The sequence below is a fragment of the Acomys russatus genome, chromosome 26 (genome assembly GCF_903995435.1).
Source record: "Acomys russatus chromosome 26, mAcoRus1.1, whole genome shotgun sequence".
Lineage (NCBI taxonomy): Eukaryota > Metazoa > Chordata > Mammalia > Rodentia > Muridae > Acomys > Acomys russatus.
Genome location: NC_067162.1, coordinates 29,141,071 through 29,166,668, shown reverse-complemented (window position 1 = coordinate 29,166,668; position 25,598 = coordinate 29,141,071). Strand labels below are relative to the sequence as shown.

Here is a 25,598-nt window from a genome sequence, read left to right as displayed (position 1 = left end):
TGTGAAACAATAGCTTTCACCCAGCTCCCCTCTCCCGTACGTCGTCCCTCACGCTGCTTTTTGTGATGATGGAGATTAAACCTAGGGCGCTTTTAAGCAAGGTGCCCAATTCCAAGCTTGGAAAATGGGAAGGACAGATCTACCTGCACAGTAGTTAGAAGGAAAATGCAGGGCATCCTGAGTAGGCGCGCGCTAGGTATGGATGGAGCAGGCAATCAATGAAATAATCTGATATACTAAGAAACCAATATGTCTCTGGCATTACTAGCCATCCATTCTCTAATCAAGGGCATTTCGCGGTCTGTAAACTTGGCAATCCTCACTTTGAATCTCTTTGGTCTAGTCTAGAGGAAGAAATACGAGAGGACCGTTTAAGGGGCGGGGCCGGGAGAGGGATGGGGTGGGGCTGAGAGACGCACCGGAAGGAAGTTGGGCTAGCCCATCAACTTGGGCTATGCTGCCGCGGTCGCTGCGTGCCTGGATTCCCCGGTTGTTGCGTAGCATGGGCACCGGGAGGCCCGGGAGGCCCGGGAGGCCCGGGAGGCCCGGGAGTCTCGATTCTGGCGCCGGGCCGCTGTGGGCACCTCGCCACGCCTGGCCTCCGGGTAACTAGTATTTTTGTGTTATCTCGTAGGGGCTGCGCTGGTCCTCGCCCCCCTCACCTGCTAGTCGCCCTACTTCCTGGGGCAGGGGACTGGGGCCCTAAAGAACTCTGAGGCCCAAGCACGGCTTCTCGGTCCATTTCTTTGTCAAGAGTTTTTAAGCCTGGGGACATTGGGACAGGAGCCGCTTTTAATCAGCTCTCAGGGATGCAGGTGCCTGCGGAGCTAGGGGGCGGGGTTCAGGCTTTTGACTTTATCCCACTGTTGCTGGCCTTGGGGGATCCTCCTCTTCCGAAAGGAAAGCCAAGAGGCATGACTTTCACTGCCCCGTGGGTTGGGAGTGTTGCCAGCCTTAGCTTAGGGAACAGACAGCCTGGGTCCCCAGCCCTAAGCCTAAGCCCATCCGCCGCCCCTCGGGATGTCTTGAGTGCAGGTCATTCCTTGTGTCCACTGTGAGGTTCCTGAACACACAATGCAGGTGACAACGGAAAGTAGAATGTACCAACTGAAGGAAAGTAAGCAAACACAAATAGACCTGGACCCAGGCAGCCACTGTACAGTGTCACATACAGGACCCAACCACAGAGAGGCCTGAGAATGGTAAACATTTTTTAAAGCCAAGGAGCAATTATAAAAATGACTATTTGTGTGGACATTTATCAGATTAGCACAGAGAAGAGTGAATAATTGAAACATTGGTTTTCTTTCTTTTTTCTTTTTTCTTTTTTAGATAAAGATAGAGAAAGTGATAAAGAGAAAAAAGCAGTGGTAAGTTCCTCTTTGCATGCGTTCTCCAGTGTAGAATGATTTCTTATTTGAGGTGGCGCGTGAAGCAATGTGCCCACACAGTGAAAACACAAGTACAAGACGATATCCAGGGATAAAAGCTCTCTTCCTTCTTGTGCCCCAGGTCTTTTCTCCAGAGACCACCTCTGTTAGCTATTTCCTGTATGCACCCCCCCCCCCCCCGCAATCCCCCTACCCCCAGATGGGGGTCTTCTGGTGCTGTTTTTCAGGTAGGTATGAACTGCTAAAGATGAGGAGTCATTGTAAACGTTTTCACTTCTGCTTGCCCAGCCCAGATGTGAGGAAACTTCACACTACCTTCTGTCTGGTGGAGACCAGAGAATCCAGGAGGGTCCACAGGGTGGCCTTAGTCCTGAGGATCTTGACAGGCTAGCTTTTGGGGGCACCCTCAGAGGAGTAGGGCTGTGAGGTTGAAGGTCAAAGGAAGTGCAGGTTGGACAGGTTCAGGTGCTGAGGTTACCATCAGCCCAGGGGGTCGGTTTCTTCCTTGGAGACAGTCTCCCCTTGTACCCCAGCCTGGCCTCAGATTTGTGATCTGAATACTGGGATTTCAGGTGCGTGTCACCACATGTGGTCAGGGGCTCATTTCTGTAAGGAGGCGGAAAGCCTGGCTGGGGAAAGGGTAGCAGGAGCACCTGGGTGTCTCTGCTGAGGGTAGAAGGTGTGCCCCCTGTGGGGGGAAGGTAGTCAGAAGATGAAGTGGGCGTGGGAAGGAGTGACATCACAGGGAGAGGAGGCCTGGTTCTCAAGATGCTTGGGATTCATGCAGTCTCACTAAGGTTCGAAGAGGGGGGCTGGAGAAATGGCTCAGTGCTTAAGAGTGCTTGTTAATTGTGCAGAAGATTCAGGTTTTTGTTCCTAGCACCCACATGACAGCTCACAAACTGTTTGTTTGTTTGTTTGTTTATTCTTCATTATGTATACAATGTTCTACCTGCATACATACATACATAACTCCTGCAGGCCAGAAGAGGGTACCAGATCTCATTACGGATGGTTGTGAGCCATCATGTGGTTGCTGGGATTTGAACTCAGGACCTTTGGAAGAACAGCCAGTGCTCTTAACAACTCTGAGCCATCTCTCCAGCCCCCACAAACGGTTTTAATTCCAATTCTAAGGGATCTGACTCCTTGTCCCCCTTCTGCTCTCTCTGGACACCAGGCATGTATTGGACATACAAGCAAGCAAAACATCCACGCAACACCTAAAAAATTAGAAGAGGCTATGACAGATGGCAGCAAGGGGGAGTGAGTGTATCGTTGTGTTGGTAATTATTGAGTTAATGTTGCTAAGTGCTGGGCCTGTCTGGGTGTGGTCTGAAGCACCCTTGGGTGCACAGTAGCAGTTTGTAGGAGGTGGGTAGTGTGGAGCCTGCTTTCAGCCCCACTCAGCACAGCCGATAGCCATTTAAGTACGTTTCTGTGTGGGAGGTGCTGGGCTGGAACCATGGGACCTGAAAACAAAGTAGCCGCTGGCGTTAGGCAGTCTCAGGCCATTCTGACAGAGGAGACAATAAAAAGGACAGTGGTGGATCTAGAAGCAGTGAGTCTGAGGGTTTGAGGAGGGGACTGATGACTGAGGGGGCTGATGCCCCTTGAGAGATGGAGGCTTGTGAGCGTGCAGAGGAGCTGGGGATAGGTGCCAACAGCAGAGCCACCACAGGACGTCACCATAGGCCATGTAACTTCTATTGATTTATTTAAATTTTTGAGACAGGATCTCACTATCTTACTGTATAGGCCTGTCTGAAGTGGAACTCACACTTCTCGAGTGCTGGGATTGAAGGGGGCATCACGTAACTTTTGAGGAGTAGAACTTTATTTGGCTCGTGTTTCTGGAGGCTGAGGAGGGCAAGGTTAAAGGACTAGTATCTGCTGGAGGCTGCATGCATGCTTCATACCAAGAAAGGGAAGGGGGGGGGGGAAGAGAGAGAGAGAGAGAGAGAGGGGCCCACCCACAATTCATGCTTTTTTCACCAGGAATCCCTCTTCTGATAACCGATAACTGACCTGCAACATTGACATCAAGTCATTCTTGACGGCAGAGCTCTCAATCCCTCTCCAAGGTTGAATCTCTCAACATTGTTGCACCGGGGACAAGTTTACAGCTTGTGAGCTTTAGGGGACACAGTTCAAATCTTAGCACTGCCATGCCGGGTGATCTGATTTGCCTTTCAGGGTGGGATGGTGGTGGACCACAGTGGGAGTCCTGTGGGGTAAGAGAGGTGGAGAGGAAAGGAGAGGAGAGTAGGAGTAGGAGGAATGCTACTCGTGTGTCCTTGGTTTTGACTGGCAGTTCTGTGGGGTTATGGGTAATTATTATTAGTAGTATTCCTCCTCCCCGGCAGGGTCTCAACCATGTCCTGACTAGCCTGGAACTCACAGAGACCACCTAACTCTGCCTTCTAAGTGCAGAGGTTAAAGGTGGGTGCCACTATGCCTGTCTTAGTCTCCCCTACAATAAGAATGCTTACATTCCATCTTCTGGAGAGATTAAATGTTACTTAAAAAGAAAGGTGTTCAGTTGGAAACAGTGATGCAGGCCTGTAATACTAGTGTTGGGGAGAGGATGGAGAATCCAGGCTCAGCCTGGGCAACACAGCAAGATTCTATCTGTAAATAACTAAAAAGTGGAAATGAGAGAAGGGGTAGCTTTCTGTCTGGTGGTGTAGCTTAGCAAGCGTAAGGTGCACTATATTCCCAGCACCAGAGAGAGGTGTAGGGTGGGGGCTCGCCGTGTCAGTCATAATGGTTGGAGATTGGACTCGGCCTCTGGAGGAAAGCAGGGTGAGTTGCAGTAGACACTGAACTGTGGTCCAAGCTGCCTGAATACTTTGACAGCACGTCTTTCTATGTCTGTAATCACCCATTACTTTCTTTGACACCTTCATGTTTATCATGAGCACTGTGGAGGTTGGGTTCTGCATATAAAATGCCAGGCACATAGTAGGCCTTCAGCAAACAGTCAAACGACTCACAGATGAGGAATGTGCACATGGAAGAAAAGGTGATGGTGTTCATCTTTGCATTAAGATGATGGATGATATTTTCTATGTGGTGCCTTGAATGTCTTCTGTGGGCAGACAGCCCTCTTAAGTATCTGTAGGCATCACACTAAGAAGGGTCCAGGCAGGGGCTGGTGGGGATGGCTCAGTGGTAAAGTGCTTGCTGCGTAAGCGTGAAGCCTCGAGTTGGGATCCCCAGCCCCTGGATAGAAAGCAAGGCACGTGCCTGTGTTCCTGGCGCTGGGAAGCAGAGGCAGGAGCGACCCTGGGGTTCCTAGGCCAGCTCGTCTAGCCACTTGATAAAGCTGAGAAGGATTGAGGAAAATACCTGGAGTCTGTTTTTTACATGCGCACGTGTAAGTGCATATACCTGCCCACACGTGTACACTCATGAAAGAAGGATCTGTTCTGGGTGTGGGTGGTGGTGTATGCCTGTAATTTTACTCAGAAGGCCGAAGCAGGCCAGTCTGAACTACATAGTGAGCCCTCACTAATGCTTGCTCTCTGATGAGGGCCTGGTACGCTGGCTGAGCACATTGGAGGTTAACAGTTACCATCTCTCTAGATCTTCGTGGTGGGAATAGAAGCGAGTGTTCTGAGCAGTCTGAATAGGGTCAGATGCAGAGTGGTGTCCAGCTTGAGCTCCTTGTGGGTGTGCAGGGAGAGGAAAAGTACTCTTCAGGGAAGAGTAGCAACCAAAGGCCAGTAGTGCCCTGCCCGGCTGCTTCTTGCTGTTCACTTACTCCTTTGCGTTCATTTTGTATTTACTCTGGATTCTAAAGTATGTATGACCTGGCAGAGGTCTGGGTTGGAGGGTGGCCTTGCATCTGTGGGAAGGATCATTGTCCATTTCTGGACACTTGTTAGGTTCAAGATTGGAGACCATTGCTAGCAATCAACAGTGTCCTTGCTAGGGAAGGCTTTGCATTGGGCGTGGTGAGGTGGCCAGTTGTGATAGATGTTATATATGTAGAATGTGACAGGTGACACCTAAAGCCATGGTCTGGGTGCAAATTCACCCCACCGACCTGGATTACTGCCTTGGCAAGTCACTACATATCTGGGGGTACTTCCAGCCTGGGTGTGCAATAAGCCACTATATGGCGGGGTAGCTACTTCTCTGTGTGACCCACAGGATGTGTAAGAGAGTTCTGAAGGACCAATTTGTCTTATGCTGAACTGTACACCATTTGTGACCCACTGGAACCATAACCAATTGCGAGCTTCTTGTCTGTACAAGCTAGCGAGTTGGATGCTTTTTAACCTCAAAGCCATTCATAAGACCTAGGTTACAGAAACAGAACAAGTTTGTAGCTGACACATGACTGTCCAAAGGGTGGAGCTAGGGAAGGGCTCAGAACTTGACAGGGCAGTCAAGCTGAGTGGGTGACATCAGGTGTCTTGGTTTGGGCTGAGGTGTAGTCAGTGGTAGAGAGGTTGATTGGCATGTATGAGGCTCTGGGTTTGCTCCTCAGCTTGCTGTTTAAAACAGAAGTAGGGACTGGGTGTGGTGTGGATGGATCACGTGGGATTGCGAGGAGGATATAGGATGGGGTGTGCTTTTCCTGTTACTGCTTAGTGGGACCTTGAGGGATTCCCGAGGCAGGGTTTTGGCTTGCCACTCAAAGTCCTGCATGGAACCAAGTGGTCTGATTGCCTGAGCCTAGTCGCTCCCTCGTGTTCCCTGGGTGCTTTATCTTCATCTCTAATGTACACTTGTCTTTTGCCAGGTTTGTGTCGAGGGCAACATTGCAAGTGGGAAGACGACATGCCTGGAGTTCTTCTCCAACACTCCAGATGTGGAGGTATGGCACTCCCCCCCCCACCCACTGGGTTAGAAGGAACCTAAACTGCCTCAGTGGAATGAATTGTACAGGGCACAGATAGCCCTGTCCAACAGAAGGCTGCCGCCAGCCGCCTGTGCAGTCCACACATGTGATCCAGCGCTTTCAGAAGCCTGGCGGGGGTGCAGCAGAAAGAGCACTTTAAGACACCCCAGATATTAACATGTCCCAGTGAAGTCAGCAGTGAAGTCATGAGTGAACTGCTTGCGTTCTGTGTCTCACACTAAGTCCTTGGGATCTGGAGTTCACTTAGCACTTGCAGCACTCTCAATTTGGGCCTCAGATATAATTATATAATAATATAACAGGGCCATATGATTGCCCAGAGACCTAGATAGAACAAAAAGGGAAAGGACTTCCTCTCTCTCTCCTTCCTGTTGTGGGACATCACAATGCTAGCCTTTCCAGCCTTAGGACTTTGGGGCTTAGCCAGAGGCCCCCAGGTTCCAGGGTTTCAGACTCAGACTTAACACCACGCCAACAACTTACCTGGTTTTCAAGCTTTGGACCTAGACTGAGTTGTGCTGCTTGCATCCCTGGGGCCCTAGCTTTAGACAACCTGTCATGAGACAGTTCTTAGCCTCCATGTTTGCACAAGCCAATTCTGCTAACGAGTTCCCTCTTGTACATCAATCTCTATGCCCATGTAGTTGGACCTGCCCTGGTGGAGAGCCCTGACCTATACAGTGGTGTGTCTGGGCCAGGTCTGCCCCTGTTTGTCTTCCAAGCTATGAAGAGCTTGGTTGACTTTAGTAAGCCCACTCCCCTTTAGCCTGAGCTGGTTTTCAGTTAGTTACAGGTCATTTCTGTAATGGTTTCTCCTCCTAAAAGGGTGGCCTTTCAGAGGGGGTTCATCCCACTCGTGGCACCCAGTCAGCACTTCTCTCTGTCTGTATTTAAATAGCACACTGTCCCAACATATCTTCTTTCCTTCCAGGTGTTAATGGAGCCTGTGCTCAAGTGGAGAAATGTGCGCGGCCATAATCCTCTGGTGAGTGTTTGTTTCTTGCACAAACTGCTAGCTTCCCTTGAGAACCTAGGAATGACGATGCTGGATCCTGAGCCCAGCACACACACTCTTTGTCCCCACTGTTAGCTGACTTGAAGAAACGGAGAACGGCGAGCCACGGATTCTTGAGGCCTGGGTGTGCACAAACCCAGGGGTCTCCTGGCAGCTGTCTCTAACTTTCCCAGTGCCTTAGCTTCCCGGGGACCTTGCTGTCCAGGCTGTCAGTTTCCTCAACAGGCCTCTGATTTATCTTTGGGCTTCATGTCTAGTCATGGACTCCTGTGCTTTACCCTGGAGCTGCCCATCTCCCTTCCCAAGCTGGGCCTACACAGCAGGGCCCGTGATGTGCATGCACCTCTTCTCCCTCCTGCACTCAGAAAGCTGTGTGCTGCCTGCTCGACAAAGATGGATAGAAGGCAGATAGTACCAGATGGGATGAGGAAAGAGCTCTTGGTGCTGGGCTCCCATGTATTCCTCAGCTAAAAAAACTGGTCCCAGAGTTTTAGCAGTGCCTTGTAGTACTTCGGCAGTGTCTCCTGGAGTTCATTAGACTCAGTTCCGCAGCAGGCAGCACCTGTGTCTACTGTGCTCACTGGCGTTTGCTAGAGCGAAGCTGCATCGCCTAGCCTTTAGTATCTGCATGTCATTCGCTCAGCGACTGTTACATACCTTCTGTGTGGCAGACACTGCTCTGCATGCTAGGACAATTTAAATAAAGTCTCTGGTCCCCTGGCCTAATAGTCAGTTGGAGGACAGTTAGGTGTAAGAATATGGTGGCTGTGAAGGGAGCTGTGCAGAGAGCTACAGCAGGTGAAAGCAATGCTGCTAGATAAGCAAAGCTCATAGTCTATAAGAAGCACCCAGACCTGTGACACGTATGCCAGGGGCAGAAGAGAGATTGTCAGCCGTCTTGGCATATAACAGAGAAAACCCATTGCCAGTCATACTTTCTAGAAGCCAGAGAGGAACTAGGACTGAATATCAAGTGAGACAGCTGTAGTCTCAGATACCTAGGATTATAGGAGACGCGTCACAGACCAGAAGTACAGCCTCAGGAGATTGCATTATGAGTGTTGTTGTTATCATTGTCATCCTTGTCATCGTCGTCGTCGTCGTCGTCATCATCATCATTTCCACAACTTTCTGCTGATCCACAGAGCAAGATTGATGATTCTTGTGTGACAATTGGCTTACCATGCTCGTTCTGTGGTGCAGGAAATTAGGTGTTTTTGCAGTGTTTTCCAGCTTGTGATTTGCTCAGATTTTCTTTCACTATAATTAATAAAACCTTTTATTCTCAATGCTGAGCACTCAATGCTGAGTTTACACCAAGAGGAAAAAACAAAAACAAAAATGCAGAAAAGAAGCTGGGCATAGTGTCCCATGCTTGTAGTCTCTGCACTCTGGAAAGTTGAGGCAGGAAAATCCTGGGTCCCTGACCATCCTGCCTGTATAGTAAGACCCAGTCTTTCCTCTTCTCACCAAACAGGCCCCTCCCCCACCCCTGCAGAAAGTAAAGCAAAAGATTACTAGTGAGCAGACTGGAGCAGGAAGTGTTTTTGTCTGTAGGTGATAGAGGGATTGAGGGCTGGCCCCTACTGTGTGTAAGGTAGGCCAGAGACCACATCTCTGATAAAGTGACAGTTGAGCAGAGACCTGTCTATGAGGGAGGGAGCACTGCAGGCATCTGGAGGAAGAGGAAAAGAGGCAGGTGCAAAGGCCCTGAGACAGGGTCCTGCTTGGCATGTTTGCAGAACACTAAGGAAGCTGTGTGGCTAAAGCTGACTGGCCAGGGGAAGAGGGGGAAGAGACGAGGATGGCAGTGGATTTCTGGGGCCTGTAGACCAGGATGTATTTCATTTGAATGCAGTGCAAAGTCCCTAGAAGGTCTGGCGCGGAGGAGACATTAGCAAGTTCATTTTGGCTGCTGGATAGAGAACAGATCATGGGGAAACTCAAAGCTGACCATGCGTGTCTGCTTGTTCCTCAGGGGGTGCATCTTGGTCTGGCTTTTAGGGGCCCTCCATAATTAATACCTGTCTCTGTCCACCCTGTTCGGAGAGCCTGGCAGTTGTCCTGCATCTCCCTCTGGCCCCAGCCCTGCCCATGTGGGTTTCCTGAGATGGCTTTCAGGGACTGGGAGACCTGGGTCCTGCACTTTCCACTTAGACAGGAAGTGCTTTGTTTTCTGTTATGCAGGGGCTAATGTACCGGGATGCCAGTCGATGGGGCCTCACACTGCAGACCTACGTGCAGCTCACTATGCTGGACCAGCACACTCGTCCTCAGGTACAGTCCAGATTCACTTTTGACCTGGTCAAATAAGAACACTCTTGAAATTCAGGTGTTGTCACAAAGGGAAGTATCACAAGGAAGTCATCTCTGACTACAGCAAGGCCTTCTGTCCTCACAGGTGGCTGTCTTGATGTCATCCCGAGCTCGTGTCTTTGTAATCTGATCACTGATGGGCTTACCATCATCTAACAGAGTGGGCTGCAGCAGCACCATCACCTGGGGACTTGTTAGAATTGTCCACTTCCTGGCTCCTCCCCAGAGCTACTGAGTCAGAAAATCTAGGGCTGAGAGGTCTAGGAATCTGCGTTACCCAGCTGTCCAGGATTCCTGGATGCATGCTCTGTGTGTCCGTGTGTTTGAGAACTACTGATCAAATCTCCATGGGGTCTGGCTTTCAGCTTCTTCAATAATCTGACTCACCTTGGGTCAGCAATCTAGCACTGGTTCAAGTAGGTGTTGGGGCAAGACAGGACACACGGAGCTACCCAGGCCCCTCCATCAGCAGGAGCAGATTGTCTTAGGAGATAAGGTGGCAAGGATGATCATGGTCACTACCTATGGGCAAAAGTCTAAACACAGCTAGAGCCTTTCCATGTAGGAGACAGGACACCCCTATAGCCAATAGCACTGGCACAGTCACTAGGCTGAGCAGCTCGGTCCAAGCCTGGCTACAGCTGGTTATGACGTATAGCTGCCGCTCTTATTCTTCACTTGACATAAATCTGTATCCTTTCAAATTGACAGATGTGAATAGACTTTTTGAAGTCTATTCTACTTTCTAAATGTTTCCATAAATCAGCACCTACAGTCATCACCTTCCTCCTTGGTCTGCGCTGCTTTGCACTCTAAATTATATCTAATGATGTGTGACTATTATGGGGTGTGGGCTGAAATGTGCTAAGGAGGCAGAGGCAGAGCCAGTTGGACTGAGCAGTAGCGAGATGGCTGAAGGGGGAGATAGAAAAAGATGGGCCAAGAAAGATAGGAGCAGCTCGTACAGAAGGGATAGAAGGAAACGTGGGTGCTCGGAGATCCTGGAGGGCAGGTCGGTGAGCAGAGAGTGAGTTAGAGATCTGAAACTGCCCGTGGCCACTGTGGGCCGCACTGTGTTTGTCCACTAGGTGTCAGGTGGGCAAGTCCCTCCTGCTTCCCCAAAGTGTGTTAAAGAAGAAGAGGATCCATGGAGGGTGTGAGCACCTTGCAGAAAGGTGATGTCCAGCTGTCCTCTTCCCCACTGGGCAGGGGACGTCCCGGTCTCAGTAGGCAGAGCCTCCAGAGTTCCTCCCCGGCCCTGGCCTTCTGTGGCTCTGCTTCACATACCCAGGTCCTGAAGTAAAGGCTCTACTCACCAGACTGTGCCAATCAGGCAGTACTTGGCAGCGTTGCTAGCATGTTCCATATCCTGGTTGGGTCTCTCTTCTCCTATGGAAAGAGGTGCTGTGGGCCCCCCAACACTGTTGCCGTCACTGTCTTTCATCCTGGAAACTTCAGGCCGGGTCAGGTCAGGGTGGAGGCAGATGGCACTATGAGCCTCTGCTGTCCTCTTGCCCTCTCAGGATAGTCTAATGTGCAGCAAAGGTGGAAGGGACACATGAGAGTGGTGGGGCAGTTCTCAGGACTTCCTGTGCCTTTGTCTTCTGCACCTGAGAGTAAATCACTTTTTCCATTCCTTTAGATGTCACCTGTACGGTTGATGGAAAGGTCAATTTACAGCGCAAGATACATTTTTGTAGAAAACCTGTATAGAAGGTACTGTAGTTTGTATAGTCTGCCCTTTATTAAACCACTCATTCTGTGTGTGTGTGTGTGTGTGTGTGTGTGTGTGTGTGTGTGTGTATGTGTGTGTGTGTGTGTGTGTGTGCGCGCGCGCGCGCACGCGCGCATGGGTGTATACACATATGGAAGCCAAAGAACAACCTTGGGTGTTAGTCCTCAGAACTATCTATCTTAAATTTTTTTTCTTTAGATTTACTTAATTTTATGTGTATGAGTGGTTTTTTGTTTCAGTCTTTGCTTACATGTATGTATGTGTACCGTGTGTGTGCCGGTGTTCACAGAGGTCAGAAGAGGTATTGGATCCCCTGGAGTTATAGATGGCCACGACGTGGGTTCTGGGAACCACACCCAGGTCCTTTGCAGTAGCAACAAATGCTCTTAATCACCGGCTCATCTCTCCAGCCCTCCACCTTGCTTTTTGAGACAGGCTCACTCACTGGCTTAGTTATCACTGACTAGGCTAGGCGGCTGGCCAGCACACCCCAGGGACCTGCCTGTTTCTACTGGTCAGTGCTAGGATTGCAGGCAGATACCATCAGGCCTGTGCTTTTCACAGGCAGGGGTGGCAGGTGAGAGGGCCAAGAGGATTCCATGGGAGTTGAACTCGGGTCCTCATGCTTGCACAAGCACTTTATCAGCAGTTGTCTCCCGGCCCTAAAGCACTGCCTACTTACCTGACACATATGGAGTACCAACAGCATCGACAAGCTTCTGTTGCTTTATGGTACCGTGTAACAACCACAAAACCAGGTAGTGACAGCCACCTTCCTTTATTGCCACGTTGGCTCGGAGGTCAGCCAGGTGGCTCCTTTACCTTCGCCTAGCAAAATCTCTGGGACTGGGCTGGCCTAGGATGGACTTGGCCACAATAACCCAGGCAACTCCTCCTTCCTTTTGCCTGCCATGTCCTCTGGGACCAGAAGCAAGCATAGGCCTTCTCATCGCATGCGGATAGCAGCAGTCCCAGTGGGAACACACCAGCACGCCCACAGTAGTTGTTCCACTCTTGCTGGTGTTTCATTGGTCCCAGTGCACAGGAGCCCAGGGGTGGCAGGCGAGAGGCTGAGAGGATTCCATGGCACAGGGCAAGGCTGGTGGGAAGATGGAGATTTGGGACGTCAGGAGTGGTCAGTCTGCCGGCACTGATGTTGTTTGTGGGTTTTCACTCAAAGCTGGCTTCTGTCCTCATCTTTTATCTTTTATCCATTTTATTTGTCCAAAGTATTTTTTCTTCTGTCCTTCTGTCTTTACATTGGCTTTGGTGGAGGTCGTGGTGCAGCCCAGCAGGTCTAAACTGTGGTGGGGGTGTTCAGTCCTTCTGGGCTTCACGAGATCGATTCCTGACTGCTGTGCTGGGAATGGCACAGCACACGCAGTAATGCAGCTTGACATAGTGTTTGGGGCGCACATAAGCATCGAAGGCATTTGCTTTGGAGATGTCCCTGACAGCAAGGGCCCTTACAATATTCCAAATGATGAACGTCTTAATGCCCTTGTCCTTGAGCAGGCACTGGGCACTGTTCATCCAGCGAATTCGCTGCATATGACCAAGGCCCTTTGTTAGCAAGACCGTTGTGTCTTCTTTTTTTGGATCATTCAAAGAAAGACCATCTTTTATCTTTTTATCATTTTTTTTTTATCTTACCTACAGTTGGAAGGCTTCTAGTGCTCCCCCCCCCCCGCCGGTTCTTTGGGTCAAGTGCGGGGGGCCTACATCTCTGTGCTCAGGTTACTGATGATTTGGGAGGGTCCTAGAGGAGGTGGGTTTCAGACTGAAGTCTGAGGTTCCAGCCTTTTCTGAGCAGTTTCCATCTTTATAGCCGTGTGCCTGGTGCCCCTGTCCTTATCAGTGTCCCCAGTCTTACCACTGCTTCCTGTTTTGAGCTTGTAATACTACTGTTACTTCCTGGAGAGCTGGGCCTCATAGTTGTGCAGAATGGTCCTGGCTCCTCAGCTCCCTCCCTGCTGTCCACAGCTGTCCTCACTGTTCTGCCTCCACCTGTTTTAAAAAAGATTTATTTACTTTTATTTGTGTGTGTGTGTGTGTGTGTGTGTGTGTTGCTTGTGTGCATGTTTGTGCCTGGTGCCCATGGAGTCAGAACAGGGCTTCAGGTCTCCTTGGACTAGAGCTATGGGCAGCAGTGAGCTTCCTTGTGGGCACTGGGAATCAAAACCTGCCCTCTGCAAGAACAGCCGCTCGTAACTGCTGAGCTCTCTCTCCAGCTCCCAGACCATCTTATGTATGTGGACAGAGCCTCCTTGGTTTTGTTTTTTTGTGTGGTGCTGTGGATCAAACCCAGGTCCTTGTATATGCCAGACAAGCTGGTACCTTATTACAGCATTTCTTCATTAGGCTTAACAGGCAGCTCCAAGCTTCCCTGCTCTGTGGTGTTTGTGGGTGGCACAGGAGGAGAATGTAGTGTCCCCTGCCCCTCCTTTTCTGTATTCCTTTTCCACCTCTTTTCCTGTCCTGGTGACTTCAGGGTTGTGCCTCCCTGGCACCTGTGATCTGGATTTCCCTGAGACCATGAAGCTCAGAACAGTTTAGTTTCTTTGTTTCTGTCCTTGGGAGCTAATTGTTCTGAGGTTGTTTAGCCTTCCAGGGGTCAGGATTCCCTGAAGACCTTTGAAGAAGCCAGTGACTGTTGGCCCACAAGTGGCCTTGGGTAGTTCAGAGGCTGCTGGGGCAGTGGAACATCTGAAGGGTGAGACTACTTGTCTCAGGGTACAGGAGCATGGGAGAGGGCGGCGACCCTCAGACCTTCTCTGGGGGCAGTGGAAAGCCCTCTTGGGTGCTGCCTCCCCAGCGTAGCCTTGCAGCTCTGGTAACCGTCTGGACATTCCTTCTGAGTATCATCTTTTACTCTAGGACTTTGTCTGTTTACATCTGAAAATTAGTCTGTGTGCTTAACTCCAGAGAAATGCTTGATCTCCTAGTAAATACCATGCTTAACAAGTGGCTGGGAGTGCCCCCTCCCCCAGTCTCACACCCTGAGCCCGAGGTCAGCAGATTTTAGGCTCTACTTGGCAAGGGAGGAACTCAGAAGGGATTGCAAAGGCAGCTGCATTTCGGAGGTGCAAGGAGCAGTTCAAGACAGGGATGGTAGTCTGCCCCCTGCTACATGGGGCAAGTGAGGGGTGAGGAATGGTGAGAGGCAAACTACAGGCACCACTGAAGCCAGTGCCTCTTTCCACACCGGCCTCACTTGTGCCTCTCCCTCCATCACCTACCTGGGCATCCCATAGACACACAGGTCTCCTTAGTACTGGTGGGCAGAGCCCAGGACTCTCAGTGTTGGTTAAAAACCTTCTGGTTGAGGAACAGGTTGTAAATGAGGTCCAGCAGAGGCCAGCCACCATGTGGTACAGGTTGCTCTCTATCCCCACACCTTTGCCCTTTTCCTGGAGTGTGGGCCTTCTGTCGTGGGAACAAGATTGAGTTCTGAGAGTTGTTCTTGGGACTGAGGGTTTATTGTGCAAGGTTCTTTCTTTCCTGCACTGAGCCTGTGGTTTGTCTCTCACAGGTGTTGCCTCTGGCTCTGCTGGGTGGGGTTTATACTGTCTTTGTGGTAAAGGTTTCCAGGTTTATTTCCAGGCCTAGAGTCGGGCAGCTGTCAGCCACTGCTTTGACAGTGAAAAGTGTTCTGGATCACAGCTTTAGAGGGCCAGTGGGAGGAAGAAGGGAATTGGGAGGTCCTGTAAGGCCACTCTCCTCTCAATCCCAGCATGCCCAGTAAACTGGGCTGTGACAATGAAGTGCTGGAGAGGGATTGCTTAGCGCTTTCTGCCTCCACTCCCATCATCCTGCTGGCTGAGAAGTAGTCACCACAGACAGAAGGCGCTGAGAACCCCAAGAGGCAACTAGGTCCAGGACTGTCAAAGTACAATTTATTAGGGGCTTGTGGACAGAAGCGTGACAGGAAGATAGGAGGGTGGATCCCAGTACCCTAAAGCAGGAAGAGAGGTTTATTTGTTCAGCCAGGAAATTGGATAGCACCTGGCTTTTCTTAAAATACTGTCAGGGTTATGGGTTGTGGTGGCGCACACCTTTAATCCCAGGACTTGGGACGCAGAGGCAGGTGGATCTCTGGGTTTGAGGCTAGCCTGGTCCACAGAGTGAGTTCTAGGACAGCTAGGGCCGCACAGAGAAACCTTGTCTCAAAAAACCATCACTAAGTAAACAAAGAAAAAGCTGTCAATGTGTCTTGTGTCTGTTAAGAAGCAGCTTGGGCATCAGTGACCAACATACATCTCCCTGGATGACTATCTGAATATCTTTTCTTGTTCTTTAGGGCTTGGAATACATGCTAGGTTCACATAGTGGATAAAATAGAGTTACAACCAACATGTCTGTGAACTGTCAACCTGTTGTTCGAGCCTGAACCACAGGCAATATAGAACTAACTAGGTTTGGTGGTATCTTAGCCTGTACTTGGACCAAAATATCTTGGTTCTTACTGTGGAAGCTCAGCTGAGTACAGGTATACATGGGGATCAACTCTAGCCCAGAGGTTCATGTTTCCTCATTTCCTGAGATGCCCAAGGGAAAGGCTTGCTAATGTGGGGTGGTAGAGAGTCCTTTCACAGACAGGGATGTAGTCACGGCTGACCTGGCAGTGTTCGCTTGATATTTTTCTCAGGGATCCTTGGGAGGATCTGGACCTTTGCTGAGGATCTGGAGGAGGGGGTCTGGCTTTGTACTCCATAATTAAAGGCTTGGGTTTCTGGAAAAGCCCACAGACATGATTTGGAGTTCTGCATCTCCTCAAAGCATAATTTCTCAGAGTGTTCTTGCCTTTGGAACCATAAACAAGTGAAGAGCACCCCAAAGGAGAAGCTCACTTCTTCTGGTGAGGGTGGGAGGCAGAGTGGGTACAATTATGCCACAGGCAGTCTGAGGGCTTTGTGCAAATTGCTGAAGAGAAGATTCGGATTTCATGCTGACATCAGAAACAGGAACTTGTGAGCTGTGGGCACAGGGCTGCAATGCAAAGCTGAAGGTGGCGCGGAAGCATCAAATGGCTAAGGAGGCCACACGGGCAGTTGTGTGGTAAGCCCCGTGGGCTGAAGAATTGACTGCAAAGGCTTCACAAGACTGCCTGCTCCTCCTTTCCTAAGAACAGCAGTAGAGGAATGGAGTGGGGCCAGCGGGGAACATGGGCCCTCTCACTTCCCCTACCTGGCCAGAGCCAGGCCAGGCCACAGAAATACACTGATCCACACTGTGATCCACATGCACATACTGATCCACACACTGATCCACACTGTGATTCACATACTGATCCACACTGTGATCCACATTGTGATCCACACCCTGATCCACATGGTGGTCCACACACTGATCCACACTGATCACTGCTGACAGAGCAGGGAAGACAACTAATGCACTGGAGAGCAGGTGGGACTGCGGGTGAGGCTCAGGCCTGAACCTCCATGTTCTCCTCATCTGTAACCTAGGGCTGGAACTGGCCTCAGCAGAAGTACAGGCTTTCTGTCTTAATTTGTTTGCGATAGCGTCTCTTTGTAGAGCCCAGGTAGTCAGGAACTAAGAATTTTTTATGTAGCCCAGGTTGGTGTCAATCATGAGATCCTCCTGCCTTGGCCTCCTAAGATTAGCTATGGAATCTTAGACGCTCCTAGGACCCCAGGCAGGCGCCACCTGTGATGTGGGTTCTTTAGCATCTGGTACTTTTAGCTGAACTAAGTAGAAACCTGATACAAAGTATGGTGAGCAGTGGGACTCACTGGCTCAGTTAATGAGTTGACTTGGTCTCTCTGTGTTTTGGTTAGGGCCACTATTGCTCTGATGAAACACCGTGACCAAAAGCAACTTGGGGAGGAAAGGGTTTATTTCACTCATAGTTCCACAAAACAGTTGATTATCAAAAGCAGTGAGGGCAGGAACTCAAGCCAGACAGGAACTTGGAGGCAGGAGCTGATGCTGCTCACTGGCTTGCTCATCATGGCTTGCTTAGCCTGCTCACAGAACCCAGGACCAGCAGCTGGATCTTACAGAGGCGTTTTCTCAGTTGAAATTTCTTCCTTATTCTCTTGAAATCTTGCCTTTTGGCTAGATTGGCTGGGTTTATAGGCACATAGGGCATGCCTAGCTCCCCCCCCCCCCCCCCCCCCCGCCCCTTCCTATAGGAAGTTGAAGTCAGGCATTCATGCTTGCACAGCAGGCACTCTTATTTACTGAGCCAATTTCCCAGCTTTGCTTTTTAAGTTATAACATTTAAAATATGTAATAATGCCCCCCCACTCTTGTTTTGAGCATTAGTACCTTGTTCTAGTTTGAAAAGTAAAGAGCAAAGGAGAAGAAAGTTGACAGCTGTAGTTTCAGTAGTTCTGCAGCTCGGAGAAGAGCACGCTGGACGGCTTGGTGCATTTCTAGTCACTTCAAAGTGTGGACACACTTTTTTTTTTTTTTAATGTGGTCGGGGCATATGCAGACAGTTTAACCTTCTGTGTTCATTGAGCAGTAAGTTCAGAGCCTTTCCCTTTTCTGCGTATGACTTTACTACACCACCCTGCAGCCACGGCGTGCTTTACTGCTGCCAAGACTTGCTTTCTCATTGTGCTGAGCAGTGCATGGTAAGCATCCCTGAGTATTTTCACTGAGAAAGAGGTGTGAAAATGATCCACTGATCCACTCCCAACTGGAATGCTGTCTCTGTGCTTGGAGGAGGACAGACTGAAGTGCTTTTGTCTCAATTCCAGAAGCAGTCACCCTCAGTCAGTCAGTGCCATGGCCAGCCCCATCCCTGGTGGTGGCAGGCCAGAAAGGTAGATGCACATGGTCCTGGCGTTCTATATGCCATCCACCATCTGTAGACCACACTATGGGACTTGGCGATGCCTTCCAAACAGAAGCCACCTGTGGGTCTTTTGGGGCGAAGTAACACAGCACATAGGTGAAAACAAACCTTGGTCCTCTCATTGCAGTGGGAAGATGCCTGAGGTGGACTATGTGGTTCTGTCTGAGTGGTTTGACTGGATTGTCAGGAGCATTGATGTCTCTGTTGACCTGATAGGTAAGACAGCCTCTCCCTGTCCCTACCTGGAGGCCCCTGGGGGCACAGCTTGTGAGGTTCTACTTTGCAGACACAGCAGGCAGGGACTCCTACCACCCAGGATTCCTTCTCCATCGTAGTTCCCCAAAGGCAGGCAGAATTTAGGGGTTTCTTCTCCCTGTGAAGGAACTCTGGCCTGGTTCCTTAAACTTTCTTCCCTTGGGTCAACTACTTCCAGCCCCCCCCCGACCCACCTCAATCTGCTCTGATCTGATGGCTTTTCTGTGTTGTGTGGGAGGGACAGAAATTGGACAGTGGTTGAAGCCACTGGCTTGCCAGACTCTGTGTAGGAATGGAATCCCTTTACACTTCATGGCGATACTGTGGGGGCTGAGGGCAAGGAAAGGGGGTTGGGTTGAGGGTCAAGGCTCCTGGGGCTAGGGGGAGACTGAGCAGGCTTGGCGAGGCTCCTGCCATGACTGAGGTAGTATATCTCCACCCCCGCCCATGTGTCTCCCTCGTCTTTTCTCCTACACCAAGAGCTCAGCAACCAGAGCCACTTGTGTTTTTTAAATCTCAGTTTATCTTCGAACCACTCCTGAGATCTGCTACCAGAGATTAAAGATGAGGTGCAGGGAAGAGGAGAAAGTCATTCCGATGGTAAGAGGCCAGAGGCATGTCCGCCTCATCCTGCTAGCTCACCACAACATTATCAAGAATATTTGTAGCAAAAAACAGGAAGTTCACAACTGAGGGTGAACTCTGGCTTCCTGTATGGCTTTGGAGCCCTGTGGGTGCCAGAGCTGCTTTACTTCCTGTGTTCCTGATGCAGGCTGCTGCACTCCCATGTATACCGTGCTCCAGGCCTGTCTAATTCCTAAAGCCCAGCCAAGCTTTGTTTTGGACCGACAAGGCACATCCCAGCCATGAAGGCCTAGCCTTACTCCAGGCATTTCCTTTGAAATCCTGGAGACAGTGATGGAGCACCATGGAGCTCAGCTTGGGCAGCTGTGTTGTGCTGGGGTTTGGCATTTCTGTGCTCTATTCAACAACTCAGATGTTCCCAAGAAATGCCCTGGCTGGAGTCCTCCCAAGCCATTATCCAAGGGGTTGACCTAGTGATTTTGACAAGGTCTTTAGGACAAGCTTGGCTCCTAGTACCCAGGGGGAGTCCAGTGGTGGGTAAGAAGGCAGCAGTGTGGTTTGTGGGCCAGCTTCGGGGGTGGAGGGCAGAATGTTGCTGGAGGGGCTGGCTGGCTGCCTGAGCATGCATGTGGGCAACAGTGGCGTGGGGGCAACTATCTCCTTCTCCTTGTACTGCCCCACATCAGGCCTTCCCCAGGAGAGGTCCTTACGGCCTGAGCAATCTCTCACGTGAGTGCTCTACACGGAGAGTTTAGTAAGAGGAGAGGTTCAGTCTTCCTGATGACAAGCCAGAGGGAGGGGTAGGAGCTGCTCAGCGCTGGGACACCTGTCAGTGACAGCTGTACATTGCCACATGGTGGAACTGGGTCTCTCGCTGGAGAAGTGGCAAGAAATGGGAGCTGCCAGGTGGGGGGAGGTGTGCTTTTAAAGTTGGCTGGGGAAGACCAGTGGGTGGTGGGGGACGCACTGAGCATTTAAGTCACAGGCAGTTCCCACAGCCAGGCTGATTGTTACAGGGTCTTTTGTTCATGTCACTTCCTAATAGTCCTTGAGAAATCTGTCCTGCCTTGTCTCCATGAGACCCTTGGTGGTGGGTGGGATTTTCCCCTCCCTCTCCCCTCAGCCTTTGTATTTCCATGGCAGGAATACCTCTGTGCTATCCACTGTCTCTACGAGGAGTGGCTGCTCAATGGTGGCCTTTTCCCAGCTGCAGCCCCTGTTCTGGTAAGTCTGTGCCCCTCCCAGAGTGGAGACTTTATGAGGAGGAAGACCCAGAGAATGTCACCTATGCCACAGAAAAGAGCGTGTTCCCCCCTCACCCCACCCCCCGTTCTCTCTCTCTTTCTCTCTCTCTCTTTCTCTCTGGTTACTTTAGTGATGTGTCACATACACTGCATCACTGCAAAGAAGTACTCCAGCTGCTCTGCACCTGGGTTTGAGTTTGGACCTTTGGGCGTGATGGTCCACATCCTTTAGTTGGGGACACAGAGTCCATTCATCATGGTTAGGTGACTCGGTGTCTTCAGAAGGCCTATAAGTGGCTGTCCTTAGTTGTCACACAGTGGCACCTGCAGGAAGTGCTGAGTGTGTACAAGTGCCACACCCCTGCCTGCTGCCTCTGAGCTCCTGGGCTGACTGTAGCACTTCCTCATAGCATTGTGTTGACATGTCCTCCCTATCCATATGGCCTACTGCTTATGCCCTGTGTTCTAATTTGCTCTTCCTAAATTTCCTTCAGCAGGCAGATACTACTTGGGCGAGGCTGTCACATATCCAGTAGGGAATCATGAGCTTCTGTTTATGGCCTTGGCCTGTGGCTCACATAGACATTCTGGCCACGAGAGGCAGGCAGCAAGAGAGCGCTTCACTGTGGAAGCTTCCAGAGTTTATTGTTTTCTTCGCTGTTAAAACTTCTGGGGGCAGGGGAAGTAGCAGAGTCACAGAGAGCTCGTCTAGATGGTGAGTTCCCAGGTTTAGCCCCCGGCACAGCCCCCTGGCTCCCAGACCCAGTGAAAAGAAAAGGCATTGATGATGGGGTGGATCCTTCTGTGAAAATCCAGTCGAGGGTGTAGACTACCCTGGAGCTTGGAGCTATAGGGTTCTGACCTTCTTGGCCTCTCAGCCTCTGTTGCCTTCCCAGTGGGCATGGAGTTGGTTAGTGCAGCCTGTGACCTGTTTGTTTTATTTCCAGGTGATTGAGGCTGACCACAACTTGGAGAAAATGTTAGAACTCTTTGAACAAAACCGGGCCCGGATATTAACTCCAGAGAACTGGAAGCATGGCCCGTAGGACTGGAGCCGTCTACGAGACAGGGCTAGGAGCAGCCTAGCAGGCCAGGCTAGCTGCTAGGAGCGTTTGGGAGAATCCAGTCTTAGGAGGGTCTCTTACCTGTTCAGATCTAGTCTCATAATGGCCTTCTCATTATGGGACAAATAGCTTTTGTCTGTCAGATCCTTGAAGCACACATCCAGATGTCCCTGCTGGTGGCTTCCTGATACTGAAACTGTTTGTAAAAAAATGCTCGCTGGGTCTCTCGTGGTGTTCTGGGTGCTGTGCATCAAGCCACCCGGTAGGGCAAGGGAACAGTCTTCCATCCCAGGCAAGGATTTGAAGCTCAGAGAGGCGCAGGACTCTTCAAGGTCACACAGCCAGTGCATAGCGGAGCTGCCACCATTTAGACACCTGAGCCAATCCCCACAGCACTGCTGCTGCTCTGAGCTCCTGCCCACCACATCTTCATGAGAAGAGCTGGCAGTATGTGGATTCCATCATATTTCACTACCGGGCAAGTTTTAAGGAGAAGAGACACCGCTAGTCTTTAGTTTGTCATTTGGCCTGAGCCCAGTGCTTCCTGGCATAAAGTTGCTATGCTTCCTGCCCTTTGTCATCTGGACCGCAGTGTCCATAGGAGAATACTGCACTGGCCTTTAGATGGTGCCAGTGTCCTTGAGGATGAAGGTCCTTCCCAGACTGCTGCCAGTTTCATGTCATTCTGTGTCAGGAAAAAAGGCATTTGGGACCTGGATGCTTTGCCCTGTGCTGAGCGAGGCCAAGGGCAGCCAGCTGGCCTTCCAAGGCCCCGTCACTCTCTCCTGTCCTTGTGTGAGGGGCAGCGCCCTTGGAATTACTGAATATTTGTGCTCTGGGGAGAAACACAGTGGCTTTAGCTCCTTGGAAGTGTTTTTCCATCTGAGCGGATGTCTTGGATCACAGAGCATGAAGCGATCTCTATGGGATCAGAAAATACCTTAGCTTTGCTTGGCCGTAACTGCACTGAAAGACCAAAAGAAAGAAACCATTCCTCGGGGACAGTGGGGCTGGGAAGTCAGGGCTTGCCAAGAAAGGCATCCAAAGCCTTGCTCTTGACACTCTGGAGTTGGCGGAGTTATTAGGAGAAGACTGGACACGGACTCAGAATGATTCCTGTGCACTCTGGAGATACACAGCAAGGTGGGCTGCAGACGAGTGTGTGCCAGCTGGTGGCCAGAGAGAGGGCCAGGAGTCCAGCTCTCGGTCCTTCCTGCTTGGACCAAGTCTTGGGCCCTTTCCGTAGTATGAGGGATAAGCCATAAACCTGAGAAAGGCCCAAACCTTTGAGCCAGCAGCCCTGACACAGGAGCATCTTTAGAATTTGCAAAAGAATGTTCCAGCGCTTGCCCCTCTGCTCAGCCAGAGCACCTCTTTTGGGGAGAGATGTGATGTTTCTCTTGCTCTGTGTAGTAGCCAATAAATTCTACATCTAAACCCTGATGTCAGTTTTCTCTTTTTATTATTATTTATTTATTTTTGAGACAGGGTCATACTTTATAGCTGAGGCTGGCCTTGATCTCTTAGCAGTGTTTTTGCCTCAGCCTTTTGAGTGCTGTGGTTACAGGCATGTAGTACCACGTCTGGCTGGTGTGTTCATTTTTAATTTAATGTAATTTTTTTCTTTGTTTATTTTTATGTGTTTGGGTGTTTTGCCTGTGTGTTCATGTGTACCTGGTAACCATGGAGGCTAGAAGAGGACACCAGGCCTTTTGGGACTGGAGTTAGCTGTGGGCTGCCACATGGGTGCTAGGTGCTGCACCTAGGGTCCCTAGAGGAGCAGCCAGTGCTCTTAACCACCAAGCCCCGTGTGTTCATTTTTCAAATACCCTGTTTCCTAACATAGTGTGCACGGTTCAGAAAGAGCCTCCTGTCCTCACACCTTGACACTGCACACAGGAGACCATCTATGGCCCAGGCTAGGCTTATAGAAACCTCCAGCTCAGAGGTCACACCTGAAACAGCCAGAGAGCCAGCTTTCACAAGGGCTGTGACCTGTCAGGCAGGCCAGGCAGGAGCAAAGGTCATGGAGCAAGTACCAGCACTACCATCTCATGGCCAGAAGAAGGTGGGTAGCACACGGTAGGCCACAGGGCATCACTCCTGACAGCTGTCCCTGAGTGGCTGGTAGAGCATGGCAGGGGTTGGCATCCTTGTAGAGCTGTAGTGTCCATGCTTTGACTCCAAGACAACTCATTCCTTCCATCTGGGTCAGATTCACTAACTACATTTTGGAGGGTCACTTCTCAGTCTGCTGTGAAAATTGACCCATGGCCAAATAGCAAGCTCTCTTTGCTTCTCGCCTCAGGATTTGCAGGCTGGGTATTAGGCTAGTGAGGTTTGGACTTCTTGGAGGAAGAAGAAATGGTTGGTTCTTCTGAACCTCTTGGTCTCTGGCTTCCTAAATAAAAAACATTATTTTTATTTTGAATTATGTGTATGGCAGTGTATTTGTGTGGTACCCCACATATGCACATGGGTACGGTGCTCATGAAGTCCAGAAGAGGGCCTTGGATGCCCTGGAACTGTAGTTAACATGTTGTGAGCCGCTGGATGTGGGTGCTGGAAATCAAATTTGGGTTCACTCTATAATCAATTCTTTATCAAATCTCCTCTGCTAGGTAATGTGAGGCAGACAATCTAGGGTAGTTCAGTAACTTGGGGCTCTTTGGATTAGGCTAGGCACATCTCCCTCTTCTAATAACTATGGGTGACCTAGTACCCCTCTGTAACCTTGTGACCTTGGCTCAACACCTGTGTCAGGTTGCATGCACATGCCTTGAAAACACTGGGGAAGAATGGGGAGACAGAACAACCCAGCGGGTTCAGGAGCCCCACAAGAAGACCATTAAGGCTGGTGGATCTGGACCCAGAGGGCCCCTGCACAAACTGCTGTACCAACCAAGGACAATGCATGCAGTAAACCTAGAACCCCTGTTCAGATCTAGCCAGTGGACAGCTCCTTCTGCACAGTTGTGTGGAGAGCGGGGACTGCCTCTGGCATCAACTCTGGTGCCCCCAGTTTGACCACTTCCCCTTGGTGGGGAGGCCTGGTGGCAACCAGAGGAAGGGGAAGCAAGCTATCCAGATGAGACCTGACAAGCTGTGATCCTATGGTGGGGGAGGAGGTCCCTTCTGTCACAGACCTAGGGGAGGGGGAAAGGTGAAAGAGAGGAGGGGGAATGGGAAGATACAAGTGAGGGGATAACATATCAGGATGTGATCTGAATAAATAAAAAATAAAAAGATTTGAACATCTTTATTTGCAACTGCGCACTGGTTTTATATTTTTATATCTTGGAAATACAGCCTTCTCAAAAAAAAAAAAAAAAAAAAAAAAAGGAAAGAAAACACTGGGATAAGTTCCACCTCCTCTAGCAACAATTAGTTTCTATTGAAATATATTCCCAGTGTGTCTAGGAATGAAGAATACGAAGACTGATCTGGCCTCAACTGGGTTGGGTGTACATGCAGGATAAGGCAAAACTGTGTCCTGGAGTAAGCTTTTAGGGAGAATCCTCTTTTTTCTTAACACCTTATGCCTATGCATAACAGGCTGTGTACGATGAAGGTCAGGTGCATAATGGAAGGGGTTTGCACAGCAGAAAGTGATTTGATGACCAAATCTATTGATCAAAACAACCACCCTCGCCCCACCACTTAGTAACAAGCTCTTCATTCTCTTGGGAGCCATAAAAGGAAGCCCCGAACAAGAACTGGAGCCTTGAGCCTCCTCACTCGTGCCAGTCCTGACAGCATGTCTCTCATCTACTCTCTCACTTCCCTCTGGGTAGAGTTGCTGTTTTAATTTTTTTTTTCAAGTTGGTGTGTGTAAAAGGAACTTTTATTTGTCTGTCTCAGAGGCTTACTGCCTCTGTCTGCTAACATAGGCCTAGTCCTGGAAGCTTCTAGCCTCCATACAACGTAACCTTGGCCAGGATTTTTTTGTTTTTTCAGCCTCTGAGACTTAAACTGCTGAATAAGCTCACCCATTCTAGTTCTTTCTGAGCTGGCAGGTTCAACTCAGATGTTCTGGCTCAAACTTCTCTCCTGGCTGACTTAATTCAATCTGGCTTTTCTCTCAGTCTTTGAATTGCTCTGCTTGGCCTCAAACCAACTCCAGCAATCTGCTCTACCTTCCTGACCCCTCCTATCTTCACCTGTGTCCAGCTTGTTCCCTCATTCAACCTCTCTCTGTAAAACTCTCCCAGTAAAACTGCCTCCCCTTTATCTCTGCACTGCCCCTTAGGTAGCTTCTCTTTCCTCTTTCTTCTTGTGAGAGTTGGGTGTATCC

General features: G+C 50.1%; 2 protein-coding genes across 2 annotated transcripts; one reads left to right on the top strand and one right to left on the bottom strand.

Moving 5' to 3' along the window:
- The first annotated feature begins 454 nt into the window (after positions 1-454).
- On the top strand, positions 455-21,813 carry Tk2 (thymidine kinase 2). Its single transcript, XM_051168687.1, has 10 exons — positions 455-605; positions 1,333-1,370; positions 6,145-6,219; positions 7,196-7,249; positions 9,467-9,556; positions 11,238-11,311; positions 18,284-18,372; positions 18,932-19,011; positions 20,140-20,220; positions 21,188-21,813. The coding sequence occupies exons 1-10, from the start codon at positions 455-457 to the stop codon at positions 21,284-21,286; spliced, it is 831 nt and encodes a 276-aa protein (XP_051024644.1). The 3' UTR covers positions 21,287-21,813.
- Positions 12,648-12,881, bottom strand: LOC127209121 (40S ribosomal protein S26-like). The gene has a single exon (XM_051168686.1). It carries the CDS (start codon positions 12,879-12,881, stop codon positions 12,648-12,650), a length of 234 nt encoding a protein of 77 aa, XP_051024643.1.
- Positions 21,814-25,598: the final 3,785 nt, after the last annotated feature.

Bases quoted from the DNA above. Each gene is read 5' to 3' on its own strand.
- Tk2 (XM_051168687.1), top strand. From the start codon at position 455: ATGCTGCCGCGGTCGCTGCGTGCCTGGATTCCCCGGTTGTTGCGTAGC. The intron at 6,220-7,195 runs GTATGGCACTCC...CTTTCCTTCCAG, and splicing joins CCAACACTCCAGATGTGGAG to GTGTTAATGGAGCCTGTGCT. The intron at 11,312-18,283 runs GTACTGTAGTTT...CTCTCATTGCAG, and splicing joins GTAGAAAACCTGTATAGAAG to TGGGAAGATGCCTGAGGTGG.
- LOC127209121 (XM_051168686.1), bottom strand. From the start codon at position 12,881: ATGCAGCGAATTCGCTGGATGAACAGTGCCCAGTGCCTGCTCAAGGAC.